This window comes from Phodopus roborovskii, unplaced genomic scaffold (genome assembly GCF_943737965.1).
Source record: "Phodopus roborovskii unplaced genomic scaffold, PHOROB, whole genome shotgun sequence".
NCBI classification, from domain to species: Eukaryota; Metazoa; Chordata; class Mammalia; order Rodentia; family Cricetidae; genus Phodopus; species Phodopus roborovskii.
This window is the reverse complement of record NW_026125506.1, coordinates 11,371,867-11,389,217: the sequence shown is the minus strand read 5'-3', so window position 1 is coordinate 11,389,217 and position 17,351 is coordinate 11,371,867. Positions and strand designations below refer to the sequence as shown.

The window sequence follows — 17,351 nt, the reverse complement described above, 5'->3', positions numbered from 1 at the left end:
GTGAGTATATGTGTATGAGTGTGTGTGTGTGTGAATGTGTGAGTATATGTGTATGAGTGTGTGTGTGTGTGTGAATGTGTGAGTATATGTGTATGAGTGTGTGTGTGAATGTGAGTATATATGTGTGTATGTGTGTGAATGTGAGTATATGTATGTGTATGTGTGTATGTGTGTGTGTGTGAATGTGAGTGTATTTGTGTGAGTATGTATGTGTATGCGTGTGTAAATGTGTGAGTATATGTGTATGAGTGTGCGTGTGTGAATGTGTGAGTATATGTGTATGTGTGTGTGTGAATGTGAGTATATGTGTGTGAATGTGAGTATATGTATGTGTATGTGTGTGTGTGTGTGTATGTGTGTGTGTGTGTGTGTGTGTGTGTGTGTGTAGGGAGGTGAGGATTCCAGACAAGGGAGCAAGCAAGTGGCTTCAGCTCTAGCACCTCTGAACTGGCCCAGAAAACAGAGTGAGCCTGCCCTCTGCTACAGTGACCACCAAGATTTGAGATTAAAGCAGGTCCCCACCTCCTTAGCCTAAGGCAGGAATCTGGAGGAAGCTTTAAAAGCCATGAGTACACAGGATAGTGTTGACAGCCAGTGCCCTAAATACAGGTACCTGGAAGCAGAGGTGAATCTCTGAGTTTGAGGCCAGCCTGGCTACACACTGAGTAGGGGCAGAATTGTGAGATCTTGTGGTTAAAAAAAGTGGTTTAAAACTACCTAGGATTCTTGTTCTCCCCCAGCTTCTTGGGAACATTTGGTTGACCTGGGAGACACTCCTGGTTGTCAAGGTGGACAGACAAGAATGCTACTGGAATCTTAGAGCAGGGGTGTTGTTCAACAGGCTATGCTTTTTAATTTTTTTGTTTGGTTTTCCAGTGTAAGAGTTCTCACTGTTCTAGAATTTGCTCTGTAGATCAAACTGGCCTAGAACTCAAGAGACTCATCTGCCTCTGCCTCCATTGCCACATTGTACAGACTACAAAGGAATGATTCAGCTCTAAGTCTGCCTGTAAAGCTCTCAGCAAATGCCCCAAATTTACTGAGGCATGGTGGCTCACACCTGTAATCCCAGCACTCTGGGAATGGGGAGAAGGGAATCATTAAGGGTTTGACACCAAGGACAGCTTCAACAAAACAGAACTCATTTTGTAGACCCGCCTTCCTCTGCCTCCCAAGTGCTAGGATTAAAAGCATGTGCCACCACTGCCTGGTTTAAGAACAACTTTTTACTGTTGAATCTGGAAGCGAGTGAATAATCCACTGTACCCAAAATAAAAATAAAGCTGAAGCAGAGAGACCGTGTTTTTATTAAACCATCAACTTTGGTGCTGGGATAGAACACAAAGCCTGCTGTAAAGCTAAGCAAATGCTGTACCACTGAGCTACACCGCAGCTCTGAGCCTAGGTTCTTAAGGAGTATTTACTCAAGGTGCCTGTGTACCTGTCAGAAATAGATTCCAGAGACATACCCAGACCAACCTGCCAACCTGAATCAGCTCATATGGGATGGTGATGTTTGGGAAATCTACATTCTACAAGCCAGCCTGGGGATTCTTGATCCAGACACATTTAGGAAACAAAACATTAGACTTTAGTCATTGTCCAGGAGTAATTCCAGCAGGATCATGGGTTTCTACAGAGGCAGGAAGGTAACTTAACGTGTGAGTGATAGCCAGGCTTCTCTGGGGAGCAGAGTTATACCTAGCATCTCTTGAGGATGATCCTGGTGCATAAGATGCCAAGATGCCAGGTGGATGCAACGTGATGGGAATGGGACAAATATTAGGCCCCTAAACTGCTCTATAGGGTTTAGGAACACAGCACAGCGGTAGGATGCTTGCTTATCATGCATGATGTCCTAGGTTTGAGTCTCAGCACCGTTAGAAAGAAGACAAACAAAACCACTTTATATATTTTGCAGTTCCAGGACAGACATATCTCAAATTCAGGGCCTATGGGAGTCAGGTAAGTAATGTCTTTAAAATGGCATTTACTGTGTGTGACTGTGTGTCCAAGTTCCCATGTTGCATGTGTGGGAGGTCAGAGGACAACTAGGACTGATTCTCTCCTCCCACCATGCAGGTTCTGGGGAATGTATTTAGGTGGTCAGTCTTGGGGCAGCTCCTTTTTCTGCTGAGCCATCTGATAGCCCTCCTTTTTCTGCTGAGCCATCTGATAGCCCAAGGGAAGTAATATTAAGTGGCCTAGTGTGAGACGAACAAGAGGGAGTGGTGGGGACTGTGGCAAAGATAGATGCTGGGTAATGGTGGCTAAAACACAGTACCTGCTCGTTGTAGCTCTGCAAGGTAGGCCCAGGGCCCTGGGCCTTCCCATTCTTCAAGCAATGCCAGAACTTGCTTGGGTAAGATTCGTTCAAGGCCCTGAGCTCTGAGCCATCTTCTGGGTTTGAGCTCTGGCAGGTTACTTGTGATAGTTAATCTTCACTGTCAACTTGACTAGATTAAGAAAAGCCCAGGGGATTAGTAAAGCACCTCAGGGATTGTGTGAGCATTTCCAAAGACGATTAGCTCACAAGGCCTCTGACCTAATCAATTCCTCTATGGCTTGCAGGACAGCATTATTGGGAGGTGGTGAGACATGGAAGGGTGGCGCTTGACAGGAAGGTCACTGCATGTGTCCTCGGGGACTGTATCTCAGTGTGGTCACTTCCTAGGTCCCTTTGTTTGACTCTTGGCTGCCGTGACACAAACTGATGTCTCTGTCACACCCTCTCCATCAAGATGGACTGACGTCTCTGAGTCCACTCGCTGAGATAAATGCTCGAAGTTGCCTTTTACCCCACTACCTGGTCACGGGACACAAAGGCCTCCACATTAGCTTGTTTGAGCATCGGCCTTGTTTCCTGCACAGTGAAGACTAACATGCTGAGATTGCTGAGGTCTGAAGAGGAGTGTTTGGTACTTAGGACATTCCACACATGTAATGGCTAACTAGTCTTATCCTGTTGTTTCAAATGGAGACACAATTGCAGACTGTTCCTACCAAAATGCACAATCTGATTATAACCATGAAAAAATATCAAAAAAAAAAAAGGGCATTCTGTAAAATCACAGGTCTAGATACTTCAAAAAAAAAAAAAAAAAGTATCTGGGTTGGACAGATGGCTCAGTAATAAAAAAACCAACTGCTCTCACAGAACACCTATGTTTTGTTCTCAGCACCTTACAGCAATTGCCTGTAAGTCCAGTTCTCAGGTGATGTGACACCCTCTCCTAGCCATCAAAGGCACCAGGCATGCATGTGGTACCCATACATATATACATGTGGTAGCCGTACATACATGCAGGCACTCACATATGCACATTAAAAAATATTGGTGTAGAGATGTCACTCAGTTCCTAGAGAACCTGTTTAGCATTCAGGGGGCTCTGGATTTGTTTGTTCCCAGCTCTGCAAAACACCTGGCATGATGGTGTACCTGTCCTCCCAGAACTTGGGAGACAGGAGTCTCAGCTGTTCAAGATAACCTTCCACTACATAGCAAGTTTGTGGCTAGCCTGAGCTACACAAAACCATCTTTTTATTTGATACAGGGTTTCTTGGTGTAGCTTTGGAGCCTATCCAGGAACTCAATCTGTAGGCCAGGCTGACCTTGAACTCACACAGATCCGCATGCCTCTGACTCCAGAGCCCTGGGATTAAAGGCATGAGCCACAACCTCCCAGGTCTCTCTTAAAATGTTTTGTGTGTATGTGTGAATGTTTTGCCTTGCCTGTATATCTCTGAACCACATGTGTGACAAGTCCCCATAAAGGCCAGAAGAGGCTGCTGATCTCATAGAACTGAAGTTACAGATGGTGTAAGCAATGAGGATCCTAGGCATCACACCTGGGTCCTCTGGAAGAACAGCCAAGTGACCTTAACCACTGGGCGCTCCTACGCTCCTACCCTGCAACATATGTATTTTTTAAATTCAATTACATGTAATACAATGTAACATCTTAATCATGAAACAAAAATATTGTGATCAGTAGTTAGCAGGAGCCAAACTTTTGAGTTTTCCCTTGCACTGGTGGCTCAGTGTGTGCACAGCAGTTTCTGGTGACTATAACTACCTCCAAAAGAAACAAGTGGGTACACATTTTAACTACAGTCTCTGAAGGTTTCTTTTGAGAAGGAAATTTCCAAACATGTCTTGGAATACAGCTCAGTGGGAGAGTGCCTGGTCAAGTTCCTGGGTTCTATGCCCAGCAGCAGTTTTGGTAGAGTTGGTGGACTGAGCCCAAGGCTTTGGCTGTATCAGGCAAGTGTTCTGTCTCTGAGCCCTTTCAATTTTTAAAAAGACTGTTTTGTGGCTCACCTGACTGGGACATCCTACCAGGCAGTCCAGATCCAATAAACATAGACACGAGGAAGAGGTGTCCCTTGTGAGTATATTTTATGCATTTCACTCACACACACACACACACACACACACACACACACACACACACACAGAGGAAGCATCCGGGTGGCACTGGTGTGGGGGAGGAGAAAGGACAAAGACAGCATCTGTCCCACACACTGCTCCCCACATCCTACCAGGAGGGGGACCCAAGCTGGAAGAACAGGGAGTGCTTATCCTCACAGAAGAAAAGTCTCAAAGTGCAGTGATTTAAAAAAAAAAAAAACACCTCTTCCCGCCACACACTGCCCCGGTAAAGCCCAGTCGCCTGCACAGGCCATCCTCCAGACTGGGCCAGAACAAGGTCATGGGGAAGGGCGTAAGACGAAAGCTCCACAGGGCCAGTGGGAAGGCAACGACTCAGGCATAATGGGTGCCAGGTGTCAGGGAATGGTCCCCTCTGTGGTCCAGCTGGTCCTGCAAGCGGGCAAACTCCGCCAGCTCGTTGAGCTCCTGGAACTGCCGGTCCGTCTTATGGCTGACCAGTGAACGGTAGAAGTGAACAGCAAAGACGATAAAAACCAGGCCACAGGGGACCATGATGGCCGTGGAGGCGATGGCTGCCGCTTCACCCGGGGTGATGCCACCACTGCTACTGTTGGCGACCACAGCTGGTTCAGGAGGGCGCTTGGTGGGGCTTGGCTGGCCTGAGTGTCTCTTGAGGGGTAAGAACTTGACCCAGCAGAGCAGCACAACCTCGGCCAGGAAGAGCAACGTCCCGATGACGGTGGAGAAGGCCCAGGCCAGCTCGATGTGGCGATGCATGCGCTCGTGGGGGGACTCTTTGACCGAGTTGAGGTTGTGCACATTACTCACGGCCTCGATGTTGGGGAGGATGCAGGTGCTAATCATGAGTGCAAACAGGTGCACTGCCACCAGCACTGTGGTACAGGCACTGAACACGATGAGTAGCCCTGGCGGGTAGTCGTGGTCTGTGTCCAGCTGGACTTCTACCATCGCCACCTAGGAGAGGGGGACATGGAAGTGAGTGACGTGCCAAATCCTATTTCCCTGCCCACCAGACCTGTCACTTGGTTGCTCAGAGTCTCTGTTTCTGGGAATGAGAAGGCCTACCTACTCAACTGTGGGTAGAGACGTAGCAAAAACTACTGATGAGGACAGCAAGCATGAATCCATTAGCTCTGTGTCCATAGGAAGTCAATGTCTCCGGGCCTTACCATATACAGGAAATAGGTGTGACCTATTAATTCATAGATGTTTCACAACTGAGAGAGTTCCCAGCGAACAGTAAGCATCTTCCAAATGGGAATGCTGCCACTATCAGTGTTGATCATAAACAGTGGGAGGGGGATCTCTCTGAGTTCGAGGCCAGCCTGGTCTTCAAGTTTCAGGACAGGCTCCAAATCAATAGAGAAACCCTGCCTCGAAAAAACAAAAACAAAAACAAAACAAAAATCACTGGACAGTGGTGGCGCACACCTTTAATCCAAGCACTCAGGAGGCAGAGGCAGATGGATCTCTGTGGGTTTGAGTCCAGCCTGATCTACAGAGCAAGTTCCAGGACAGTCAAGGCTACCCTGAGAAATCTGTCTCACTGTCATATCAAAATAGGACTCTTATTTCATGTCCTGCTCTGGGGACAAGGAACAGGTTGGAAGCTGGAGACATGATGGTCTTCCCACATCCTATCTAGGCCCATTCTGAGAACAGAGTGCACGGGCCAACAAGGAACTGAGAGACTTCTCGGAACACACAGGCTCAATGCAGTGGCTCGATAGCCAGCAAGCCCCAGGGCCATCTCCAGTGCCTCCAGGGCTTACACACCAGTCACTCCCAAGTTCCTGAAGACTTGAGGGTTTGGGGTTACCAGGGGCACTCTGAGCCCTGCAAACCACCCTCATGTAAAGGAGCCAGCTCATCAGATTTGGGCCAGGAACAACAGGCAGTTAGGTACATTGCCAGGGTCTGCCCATGTGGGCTGGAGGGTCAAGGGCAACAAAGAAGCAAGAAATGACACTGTCATGAAGGGAGGCTGGGGAAAGTAACTTGGTAGAATGCTTGTTCCCCACCCACGAAGCCCTCTGTTCAGTTCCCAACACTGTTACACTATGTGTGGTGGCTCATGCCTGTAATCTCAGCACTGGGAAAGCAGAGACAAGGGGGATGAGAAGTTCAAGGTCATCCTTGGCTACACTGTGAGTTCAAGGGCAGCCTGAGCTGACCCAGTCTTTAATGAAAAAAAAAAAACAAAACCAACAACACAAAATGATGGTAAATGGGGGAGGGGGATGATGTCTGAGTCAATCCACACCAAATACTTGCTTTGTGGGGGGCATAGTGAAACCAGTAAAAGTGAGTTTTATTAGTACTTAGTTTTAAACCTTCATTCCCATACCGACCTATCTACCTGAAATCCCGTGGTTCTCTCCCTCCTGGAGGGAGAGGCAGGTCAACCTTAGACCTGGCTCTCAAGTCAAAGGCATCTCTTGAGTTTTGGTCCATACCCAACTCTCTAAGAATGGAGGGGTTAGACTAGAGTCAGAGCAGAGAGCCCAAGAATCTGAGGAAAGGAACGCTTGCCTACAGGGAAACAGCCCAGTTTATATTCCCAAGACTCTTCAGGACATTCCAACACGATTTAAAGGCTTTTGTCTAAGAATTGCCACAACTAGCCAGGGTAAGGATGCTCCTGCCTGAGAATTTATGGAGCGGTTCAAGTTCACGGAAATTTGGGGCACTGCCATGAGGATTCTGACCGTTGTTTAAGATTCCCTGGTGGCCTAATGCCAACCCTGAGAATTATTCTGAGCCCATGCGGGCAAGGGAGCCAGGCAACTCAGTCCATGCGGGCGAGGGGCTGAGAACAGCACAGCAAAGCAAGGCACATCTGGAGGCTCTGACCCAGTCTGTATCCCTACCTGGAGAAGCTGGGTACCCTCAGCAGCACCCTGCCACCTCCCCACCCCCATGCTTCCTCTTCCTGTTTTGGTGTGCTGTCCCGGAACCTGAGAAAGAACAAGCAGGAGGGGCTGGTGCAGCCCCAGGTCTGCTGGGGTGGAGGGGAATATGGACAACTGTTCTGTGGGTCCGGTGTTGGGGGTGTTATTGTCAGGTTTGTGTGCTCTCCTGCACCCCAGTAACCTCCACATGCCATACTGCAGAATGTTCAACACACAGACCCACAACACAAACTGAATGTGAAACCTGTGCTTTAGCTTACAAAGCTGGTGACCCTGGACAAGTATTTAAACTCTTCTGCAACCTAGTTTTGGCATTTGTAAAATGGAGGCCTGCTTATGATTGGTATGAAGTTCCTGTGTGAGTACAAAATGCCCTTTAAACATGACCTGACTTACGATAAAGTTTACAGAGATCAGTGATTCTTATTAGTTATCATTGTTGGGGCAGAGGCTGTGACTCAGCAGGAGCATGCTAGCCTAGTGTGGTGAGGCCCTTAATACCATGTACATACATACATACATACATACACACAGACAGACAGACACATCCATTGCTCACATTCAAATAAGGAAATTGGCTCAGAGAAATGAGAGCCATTGTAGAAAGTTAGCTATCCTGCTCTAGGGTAGGGTGGGGGAACTCACAGCCACTCTAAAGATGTGTAAGGAGGGTGCTTCCTTCACATGGTCACTGAGGTTAAATGAGGTTTTGATATGTAAATGTTTAGCATAGACTCAGCCACAGGAGAAGCTCAATAAATCCTAGTTAAAAAAACAAAAACAAAGTTAGAAGTAGAAGAAGGCCGGCACACTATTCACTACTGGAAGCCTGGTACATCCCTTTCGGAGACAGCACTAGCTGGGCCCCTGATGTGGGCATCAGGGGAAGTGTACCCCACCCAAGACCTGGCCAAGTGACCATCTCTTTGGGACAGCACCACCAGGGCCACAAAACTCAGGGAAGCACACATGGCCTAGGGTACCAAAAGCCAGTATCCTCACAGCCTTGGGCTGAGGGAAGGCTGAAGTCCCCATGAGGAAGGGCCTGCAGCCTGCTGTGCTTGAAAGAAACCGCACTACCCTCATTTACCATTCATTCCTGGAAGTCCAACACAGGCTGGCCATATGCACTATTGCCACATGTAGGACCAAGTTCAATGCCATAGGGCTACACATAAGAAATTATGCTGAATGAGGAGTAAGGGGTAGCTGGCATAAATCATGAACCCTGATGAACTGTCCACAAGCATAAGAGTCATCTTCCAGTATGATTCCCACTAGGGTTATGTCCCACAGGGTCAGGGGAGGCCTAACATAATCTGGCAGCTGACATCCCGGGGCCCCAGCAGTGTCCCAGAGATCACATCAGATCAGATTGCATGCAGCTTCACAAGGTAAATATAGCAGAGAGCAGGACTGTTAACCCAAAATAAACAGTTCCTAGCCAGCCAGCAGGCCTCTGCAAACCCAGCTGGACAGGGCCAGAGGACAGGCCTCAACTCACACCAGTCTACAGAGCCTCACAGGGGATATTGGGGATCCTAGACCTGAAGCAAAGGCTAAAGATTATTGATCCTGTGGAGGGTAAGGCCCGATGACCTGGTCAGGCATGTGTCCACCCCACTTGAATACCAACCACCTCTTACCTTCCTGCTGGGCTCCACGGAGACCCTGACCACCCGGCAATCCCGGTACTTGGTACTTTTGAGAGAGCCCCCTCCCTTGCCCAACTCCTCTACCCACAGTGGGAAACAAGGCTTTCTCCCCCCGCCCAGCTCCTCCAGTTCATCCTCCAGTTAAGTTATCCTCTGGAGAGCTGCAGCCGTGGGGAGACCCCCAAGCCTCAGTCACATGGGTTGCGATGAGTTAGCACCTGCTAACTCAATTCCAAATGATTCCGCAGACCCTCTACTGAGAGAGATCTGAATCTGGTCCTGTGGTTTACAAAATCTCTTGACCACGGCAGTCCAGTACTCCAAATGTTTCTAAAAATAGATATGCACTCTTTTTTATGAAACAGAAACAAAAGTTTCACCCAGCACCACTTACTCCTGAATCCGCCAATGTGGCCCATTCTTACAAGCTTGTGCTCACTACCTCCCCCTCCCCTGAGAATTCCTGAGATGGTAGTTATATCTCCCATTCTGAAGGAGAGACAATACTGTAGGAAATCAAAGTTGCCCCGACCCCCCAACCCCACTCCAGGGTAAGTCCTCTAAAGGGTTGGTAATCAATCTTCCTTAACCCAAGAGGGCAGGTGCAGAAAACAAGATACCTGGGTCAGGGTGGGGTATGCTGGCTCCTGAAAAAATGGATGAGAAACACATGCATTTTTCCGGGGATGGAGAACCTGGTGCCTACACTCATTTTTCTATCATACAGATCTTGATGTCCTGGAACTTGCTATGGAGGCCAGTCTGGTCTACATAGTTAGCTCCAGGCTATCCAGGGCTGCATAGTGAGATACTGTCTCAAAACTACACAAATAAAAATTAGTAAGGCTCACTAACAAGTTTTAGTGGAGTTCGGAGACCAAAGTTCAGACCAGAGGTTGATCAACTGGGGCCCTCAGACTGTGGCTTTCTGTAATGTTTTATAGGCCTACACCCCTCTATTGCTCACACCCGCTAATTTACATATCATCCGAGGCCAATGACAGAGTGCAATAGCTGCCTGGAAAACACGCTGCCCTGACAGAAAAAGGTGGCTGACCCTAGGGTTAGACTAAAATTCCCCAAAGGTGATTATCATGTAACAGTCACATATAAGAACCCTCTCTAAGGAGGAGGGAGACTGATCAGAGCCAAGTATAATGACATACGAATGAAAACGCTACAACAAAACCCATCACTTTGTATAACTTAAAATTAATTAAAAAAACAAAACTTTTCTTACTCGGTGTGGTGACATATGCCTCCAGTCCCAGGACTCAGTGCCAGAGGCAGGAGGATTCCTGAGTTTGAGTCAGCCTGGTCTACAGGGTGAGTTCCAGGACAGTTAGGGTTACACAGAGAAACCCTGTCTTCTGAATCAGGCAAGATGGGATATACCTGTCACCCCAGCACTCAGAACATTGAGGCAGGAAGATTAAGGGCTCCTTGACAGACTAGACTATATTGAGACACAATCTCAAAGGAAAAAAAAAAAAATAACAAAGACCCTCTTTAAAAAACAAAACAAAACCATCAACACTGTCTGGCTGTGGTCCCATCTGTCTAAAAGCACATTAAAAGGCCCTCAGATAGTTCATCAGAGAAATCAGCTGATTTTCATTTTAACTTCATATTCCGTTTTCTTCTGACTATCCTCTGTCTCTACCCAGTGCACATCAATAGAGTGTTACCTTGGGAAGCCTACTTCAGAAGAGTATTTTCCTCACCAGTCAGCGACCCATCAAGGGGAGGGCCCCTCACTGTTCCCAGATGAGAATTCCAGAAACATGCCGCAGGCACTCGCAAAGTTTCACAAAAGGCTTCTCTGCTGGGCAGACATCAGCCTCCTCTTGGGACATTCAGCAGAGTTCCATTTATACACAGCCCAGCATACAAATCCTGCATGCAGAATTGGGCATCTGGCAGGCTCCAAATTAGATACACCAGAACTTGGACCCTACTCGCTGGTGATCTGAGCCGCTAAGAGCCCTCGTTTCTCTGTGTGGAGCTCATGCTTTCGAGCTTCTGTGAGGTTTAAACAAGAATGAAGAAGGGAGTCCAGGCTTCTTCCAGACACAATAGGGATTGTATAATAACCACTTTTACCATCACTATCATGTTATTCATGCCACTCCTGTCTATAGCTCCCTACTTTGATAGCTCCCTACTGCCCACACAAGAGTTCAAACTCCCTAAACAACCAAATCAAGGGCCTCTACCATAGAGCTTTTGTTTAAGACAAGGTCTATAGCTGTGGCTAGCCTGGAACTTGATATGTAGACCAGGCTGGCCTCAAACTCACAGAGGTCCACCTGACTTTGCCTCCTGAGTACTTGGCTTAAAGGTGAGCACCACCGTGCCTGGCTACCATAGTGAGCTGGTGTGTGGCACAATGCCAGTCACACCAGACTCCCTATCTTTCCCTGAAGGCCCAGTGACTGATGTCTGTGACTGCTCCTGCCAGTTCCTCTGACTAGGCTCTTCTCCAAACCTCACTCCACCATTCTCAAGGCTCAGTTGGAATCACATTCTTCTAACTCAGCTAACCCTTCAAAAACAGCCCCCTACATCATGGAAACTCCAGTAAGCAAGTTTCCTAGATACCAAGGCAGGTATTACAGTCTGCAAATACCAACCCACCAAATCCTTACACCAACGAAGTTGCTGTTATCATTTCATGTTACAGGCGAGACAACGGAGATCCAAGGAGGCTAAGTGACTTCCCCCAGATTTTACAGTCGGAAGAGGCCTGGCTGAGACTGGCATCCCAGCAGGACGGATGTAGTCCCTGTTCCTACTTCTCTGCCCTAGAATCCCTGGACTCTATGTCCTTACTATTCTCTGATGCTTGTTCTTCCTGTGCCACTCAGAAAGCTTCAGCTGCTTCCCCAACCAATGGACTTCACTGAGGCAAGTCAATCATTGGGGCCAACCATGCTTGTGGAAAGAAGGCATAATGACACTTCTAGAGCATTTCTGCACAGTGGCTAGCCTAGTGCAAGGGCCTCATCAACTCCAGCATTAATGATCATTTCTGGGGATTAGTACTGAGCAGTAACAGTAGCTTCTTGCTCATCTCTAGCCTCCTGGACCTCCAAGTAAGTCTTAAACACCCAATAATGTCTTATGACTTGAGTGCCTCCTTCCAACTCATTTCCCCAGAAATCTCAGCCAACTCCTAACCTGCTCTGGAACCTGGAACAAAAGGGGGCTGGCGGGCAGAACTTGCGGAGGAAGATAATCCAAAAATAATTGATCCCAGGTCATGGAAAGCATTTTGTTTACTGCACCAGGCTGACCTTCCCAATTATCGTCTGCTTAGGCTAACGTTACAGCCTGCCCTCCTCAGTGGACTGGACTGCCATGCATCATCACCACGGTGAGTGCTTATACAGGGACAGGCCCAAAGGTCACTCTTGGCTCCAGGGACACTACAAGATGCACACATCTACCCTATGCTCAGGTTCATTCTGTATCTTGTTGAGTCTCTCCAGCAGACCATAGAAGAGCAGGCCACAGCATCAGATCCCGAAATTGCTCACCACTCTCCCAGGTGGGCCCTTGTAATGAGTCTTCATATAAGTCAAGAGACTGGAATCTGCCCACCTTTATGCATGAGAAAAGTAACCTCAAAGACACTTCCCCTCATCATGTTACAGTTACCTAGCTGCTCTTCTTTTGTGAAGTTAGGCTTTTTGGGAGACTTCCCTTACCCTCAGCTGTGGATGAGCAGGTGAATTTGGCATTCTAGGCAACCTGGCTAACCCTAGAGAGCAAGACTCATGCCAGCTCCTCCACTCTTCCAGGTTTGCAGGAAGGAAGCCCTCTGGGGGCAGGAAGTTCGTTATGCTGACTCACAAGCCAAGCGAGAGTAATCCAGGAAACTTGTCACTGTTGCCATGGCATCGGGGTGGCCAAGCACCCCTTCCTCTCTTGAGGCTCACTCAAGAGCTGGGTGTCAACAGTGAGGGCACAATCAGACCTCAGACCATGCATCCAGTGGTCTTAGGAGTCCCCACTTCACAGCAAGTACTTAGTTACCCTCTAAACTGCTGCTCAGCACAGAGGCTGTCCTGGGATTCAACCCTTCCTAGTCTATAGAGTGTAGATGCCGCGGTGGAGTTAAGGAGCCTACTCCACCCAGGCTGAGAAAACACAATTCCCAGACAGACAGTGTGGAGGTGCCCACACCCACACAAAGTTATTAGCTACCACAGCCTTCTAAAACCCTCCACTGTTTTTAGTGGAGGTCTCTCCTCTTACAGAGGAAGAGAGAGTAGGTAAGTGTCAGCTGCAGGAGAGTGTCCCCTGAAGCAGGGAGAGGGTACAATGGTGGCTCACCTCCACATTGTGTAAAACTTTCTCTTTAGCTTCCGAAGAAACGGTCTGGCTTTGTCTCATTCCCCAGATCTGGTGTTCCTTGCCTTTGGCTGGACACTTAGCACAGCACGTGGTGACAAGTAGCACAAGTACCTAAGCAAGAACTAGTTGCAGCTGGGCTTTAATCCCAGCACTGGGGAGGCACAGGCAGAGGCAGGCAGATCTCAGTGAGTTCAAGGCTAGCCTGGCCTACAGATCCATTGAGTTCCAGGACAGCCAGGGCTGTAACCCTGTCTCAAAAAACAAACTAGTTGCCAGCTGATCTTGGTTCAAGTCCTGTTTACCAAAAGAACTGTGTGGCCTAGGTAAAGCCCCTTGACAAAAAACAGAGCAGACTGTTGGGGAGTTAGCCAGCACAATGCTTGGCACAAGATCCAAGATAAAAAATGTCTAGCTCAGACCAGGCAGTGGTGGCCCATACCTTTGATCCCAGCATTCAGGAGGCAGAGGCTGAACCTGTAAACAGGACAAGTTCCAGGACAGCCAGGGCTACAAAGAGAAACTCTGTCTTGAAAAGAAAAAGAGAATTTTATCATTTTGCCTGAACTACAAAATACAGAGCTACCCTTTTATTTTCTCTAAAAAAAAAGGTCTTCATAAGTAGTTATGTATAGGCTGACCTTGAACTTGTGGGCAATCCTCCTGCCTCTGCCTCCTGAATACTATAATTATAGGCTACACCCAACTCTTCCTCTTTCTCAAATAAAGGACTCATTCAACTTCATTTTTAAAGTCAGGAGAACTCCCCCCCCCCACAAAGACAGGGTTTCTCTGTCACTTTGTTGGCCAGGTGGCTTCAAACTCAGAGATCCACCTGCCTCTGCTACCCCACCATCCAGTGGTGTCTGAGGAACTTTTAAAAGAACAGTTTTTATTTACTATTTCAGAAATCAAGGTCCAGGGAGAGAAAGAGAGAGTGATTTGCCTGAGGTCATACAAGCAGCAAGGGGCCCTAGGTGGCCCAGAGCACTGTGAGCCTCTAATGCATTCGGGCTCACTGCTGTTGCACTGACCCACTCGTTTGCAGAAGACAGGGAGAGAGACCCAGACACACTCCCTTCCCAAGAAAACACCAAGGCTGCCAGCCACTCCCTTCCTCAAGACTTAGAGAACGTATGGGGGAAGGTGCTGGGAAGCAGAGAGAGGCAGACTCCATCCATGCAGGTTGATGTCACCAAAAGATAATAAATGTAGTTGTTACATGGCGCCTTGCCCCTGGCAAACTCCGAGATGTCTTGCCTGAAGGTATTCCCAGAGGTAACTTCTGTGGCCTAACCTGCAGCCTCCAGAGTCGCCTCTTGCAGAGGCTTCTTGTACCATCTTCTTGGGACGTGAGGGGAGGAAATTATGTCTATCTCCTAATCAAGCAAGAGCCCGTTCAAGGGGAACATGTCCCACCCTCCTCCCCCACACCCAGTGACTCAGAGGCAAGTTTCTGGAGAAGAAACTGAGGATGGGGAGTGGCTGTCAACCCCTAGGCTGAGGATCTTGGAAAATGCGGAGGGTGGGGTAAGGGGGAGTGAAAATGTGTGGAGTATGAGGAGGTGGAAAGTGTTGGGAAACCCCCTCCAAATATTTGATAAAGAAGCCTTGGTAATCCCTTGTGGCCTTAGGTGTGTGGGAGGGACCAGCACAGGGTGGTTCTCATCTCCATCCCCAGACACCTGTTCTCAGTGGGCCAGACACATGCAGGGCAGACTTCTTACATGTCAACTTCAGAAAAGCAACACTTCGAGACCCTAACCTCTTGGCCGCCAGTCTGATAACACCTGTGCCTGGGCATCCCGCTCGGGTCGTCCACCTCTCTTCCTCACAGCTCAGTGCCTCTGACTCCCCTCCGGCGTTCACGACGGCTTATCCCAGCTCTTCCCACTCACCCCAGGCACGCCCAGCCCGCTCCCAACTGTGGGCCCCGTCGGGGCTGCGGGCGGGAGCGGCCGAAGCAGGAAGAGGGGAGGAGGGCAGGGCAGCCCGAGCTCACCATGGCGAAGCCGGAGAGCAGAGCCGAGGTCCGGCTGGAGGCTTTGAGCTTGGCGCGGCTTAAGTAGAGCTTGCGCCAGGACAGCGCCTGCATCGAGTGCTCGTTGAGGCTCATCACCTCGGAGTAACTCTGGCCGATCCAGTCCGGGTAGCTGACGGCGGGCGGTGGCGACAGCGGTGGGGCCCCCGAGGGCTCCCCGTCCCCGCTGCGGCGGCGGCTCCGGCGGCTGCCGCTGGTGCTGCTGCCGCCGCTCAAGGGAAGCTCGGGATTGCTGCTGCTCGGGGGCGGGGCAGGCTCCGGATGCATGGAGTTCGCTGCGAAGGCGCGGCTGGCGGCGGGCGCCTGCGAAGGCTGCGGCCCCGGGCCGCGCCGCACCTCCGCCTGCTCCCACTCGAGTTTGTCGCACGCGGCCGGACGCACCCGATCCTGAGGCCGAGGCAGGGGCGACAGAACCGCTCCGCGAGTTCCAAGCGGCAGCGACCCGAGCCTGCGCGCCGACCGGCGTCCGGTCCCAGGCCCGCACCTCGGCGCGCCCCACGATTGGCCGGCGCCCCCGCGATTATTTGCATACACCACACCCACTCATATACCCCGCCCAAAGGGAGGTGGGCGGTGTCCGTGCGAGTTACGTGCCCCGTGCCGCCTCCGACGGCCCCGCCCACAGGCGCTGGCGCGCCTTCCTGGAGGCGCCGCGCACTGACAGGCCTCTCTTCTCCCTGCAGCTGCTCGTGTGGCTTTGCTCCCGGAGCTCCTGAGTTGGGCCATCCGAGGTCACCTCTGGGTGCCTCCTGAGGCCTGTTTCCTACTTGGAACAAGCAAAAGGTCTGTTGGAAAATGACCAAGCTGAGGGCAGGCATTACTTTTGGGATCAAGAGAGACAAAGTCGATCCCAGAGTGGTCATATGTGCCTGTCACCCCAGCACAGGGGAAGCTGAGGCAGGAGAATCACAAGTTTGAGAGGACAAAATTCCCTGCTCCCTTACACCATTTTAGTAGAAGAGACGTACAAACACCAACGTGCGTGTAAATTATAGTCAGAAGGCTGCAAATGTGTAGGGAAAAATAAAAACAGCTAAAAAAAAAAAAAAAAGGATAGTAACAGGGTTGTCGTTTTTTTAGGATGCTAGTCCTCATTTGTATTTTTGAGACTACGTCCGGTCTGGGACGTGTCATATATACCAGTCTGGCTTCGAACTCACACAGATCCATCTGCCCATGCTTCCAGAGTGCTGACATTAAATTCGTGCACTATGATTCCTGGGGCCCCTTCATGGAATTTTCTATTCTGTAGGGCAGACTATAATCACGTTCACACCTTTGCGTCTCATCTGTACTGAGACTTGGACTAGCAATATAAAGAGCCTAAAGGGAAAGGAAACTACTAGTCAGGGGGTATCTGGCTTCGGAATATGGGGGTTGAGGGTGGGACTCAGGCGAGGTAATGTACCAACTAAGGAACTCTTAGGATGTTGAATCCAAAGCAGCCGCTAACAGTGGTTTCACCGCTCTAACCCCCCCCCCCCAGCGTTCAGAATGTTTCTTGGCACAGGTTCCGCATTGAAGAAATATTTGTTGACTGAACACATGTGGAATAAACAAGAACAAGTGACAAATTTAGACCCCAGTCAAATCTCAAGCAGGCAGCGCTCCAGGTCTATGGTGTGCGAGTTCACTCTTGTAAAACCACTAGAGGGCAGCGGGCCACCCAACCACATGGTACAAAGGACAAGGCTTCCTTCCAAGTTTCTGAGACTTCCCTGGAGGCCTGCTTCCCTGGTTTGTAGAGACTGAGAGTTTGGACCTGGCAGAGTGACACATGCCTTTGATCTCGTAGAGAAAACGCAAGGCAAGTGGATCTCTGTGAGTTCTAGGCCAGCCACTGCTACATTAAAAAGACCCTGTCTCCTGTCTCAAGAACAAAAGCAAAATGTGACAAAAGACTGAGGACTTGGCATTTGAAATCTCACCCCATTGAGTTTGTTTTGTAAGTAGGCTTTCTTTTTCTTTTTCTT

The 17,351-nt window shown here is 49.4% G+C and overlaps 1 protein-coding gene across 1 annotated transcript; it reads right to left on the bottom strand.

Annotated features, from left to right (window-relative positions):
• Positions 1-4,376: 4,376 nt before the first annotated feature.
• Positions 4,377-15,787, bottom strand: Orai1 (ORAI calcium release-activated calcium modulator 1). The gene is made up of 2 exons (XM_051176630.1): positions 15,340-15,787; positions 4,377-5,368 (listed from the first exon to the last, which is right to left on the bottom strand). Exons 1-2 carry the CDS (start codon positions 15,643-15,645, stop codon positions 4,766-4,768), a joined length of 909 nt encoding a protein of 302 aa, XP_051032587.1. The 5' UTR covers positions 15,646-15,787; the 3' UTR covers positions 4,377-4,765.
• Positions 15,788-17,351: the final 1,564 nt, after the last annotated feature.

Coding starts and splice junctions, on each gene's coding strand:
- Orai1 (XM_051176630.1), bottom strand. CDS start 15,645: ATGCATCCGGAGCCTGCCCCGCCCCCGAGCAGCAGCAATCCCGAGCTT. Junction 5,369..15,339: donor TGCTCTCCGGCTTCGCCATG/GTGAGCTCGGGC, acceptor CCCCTCTCCTAG/GTGGCGATGGTAGAAGTCCA.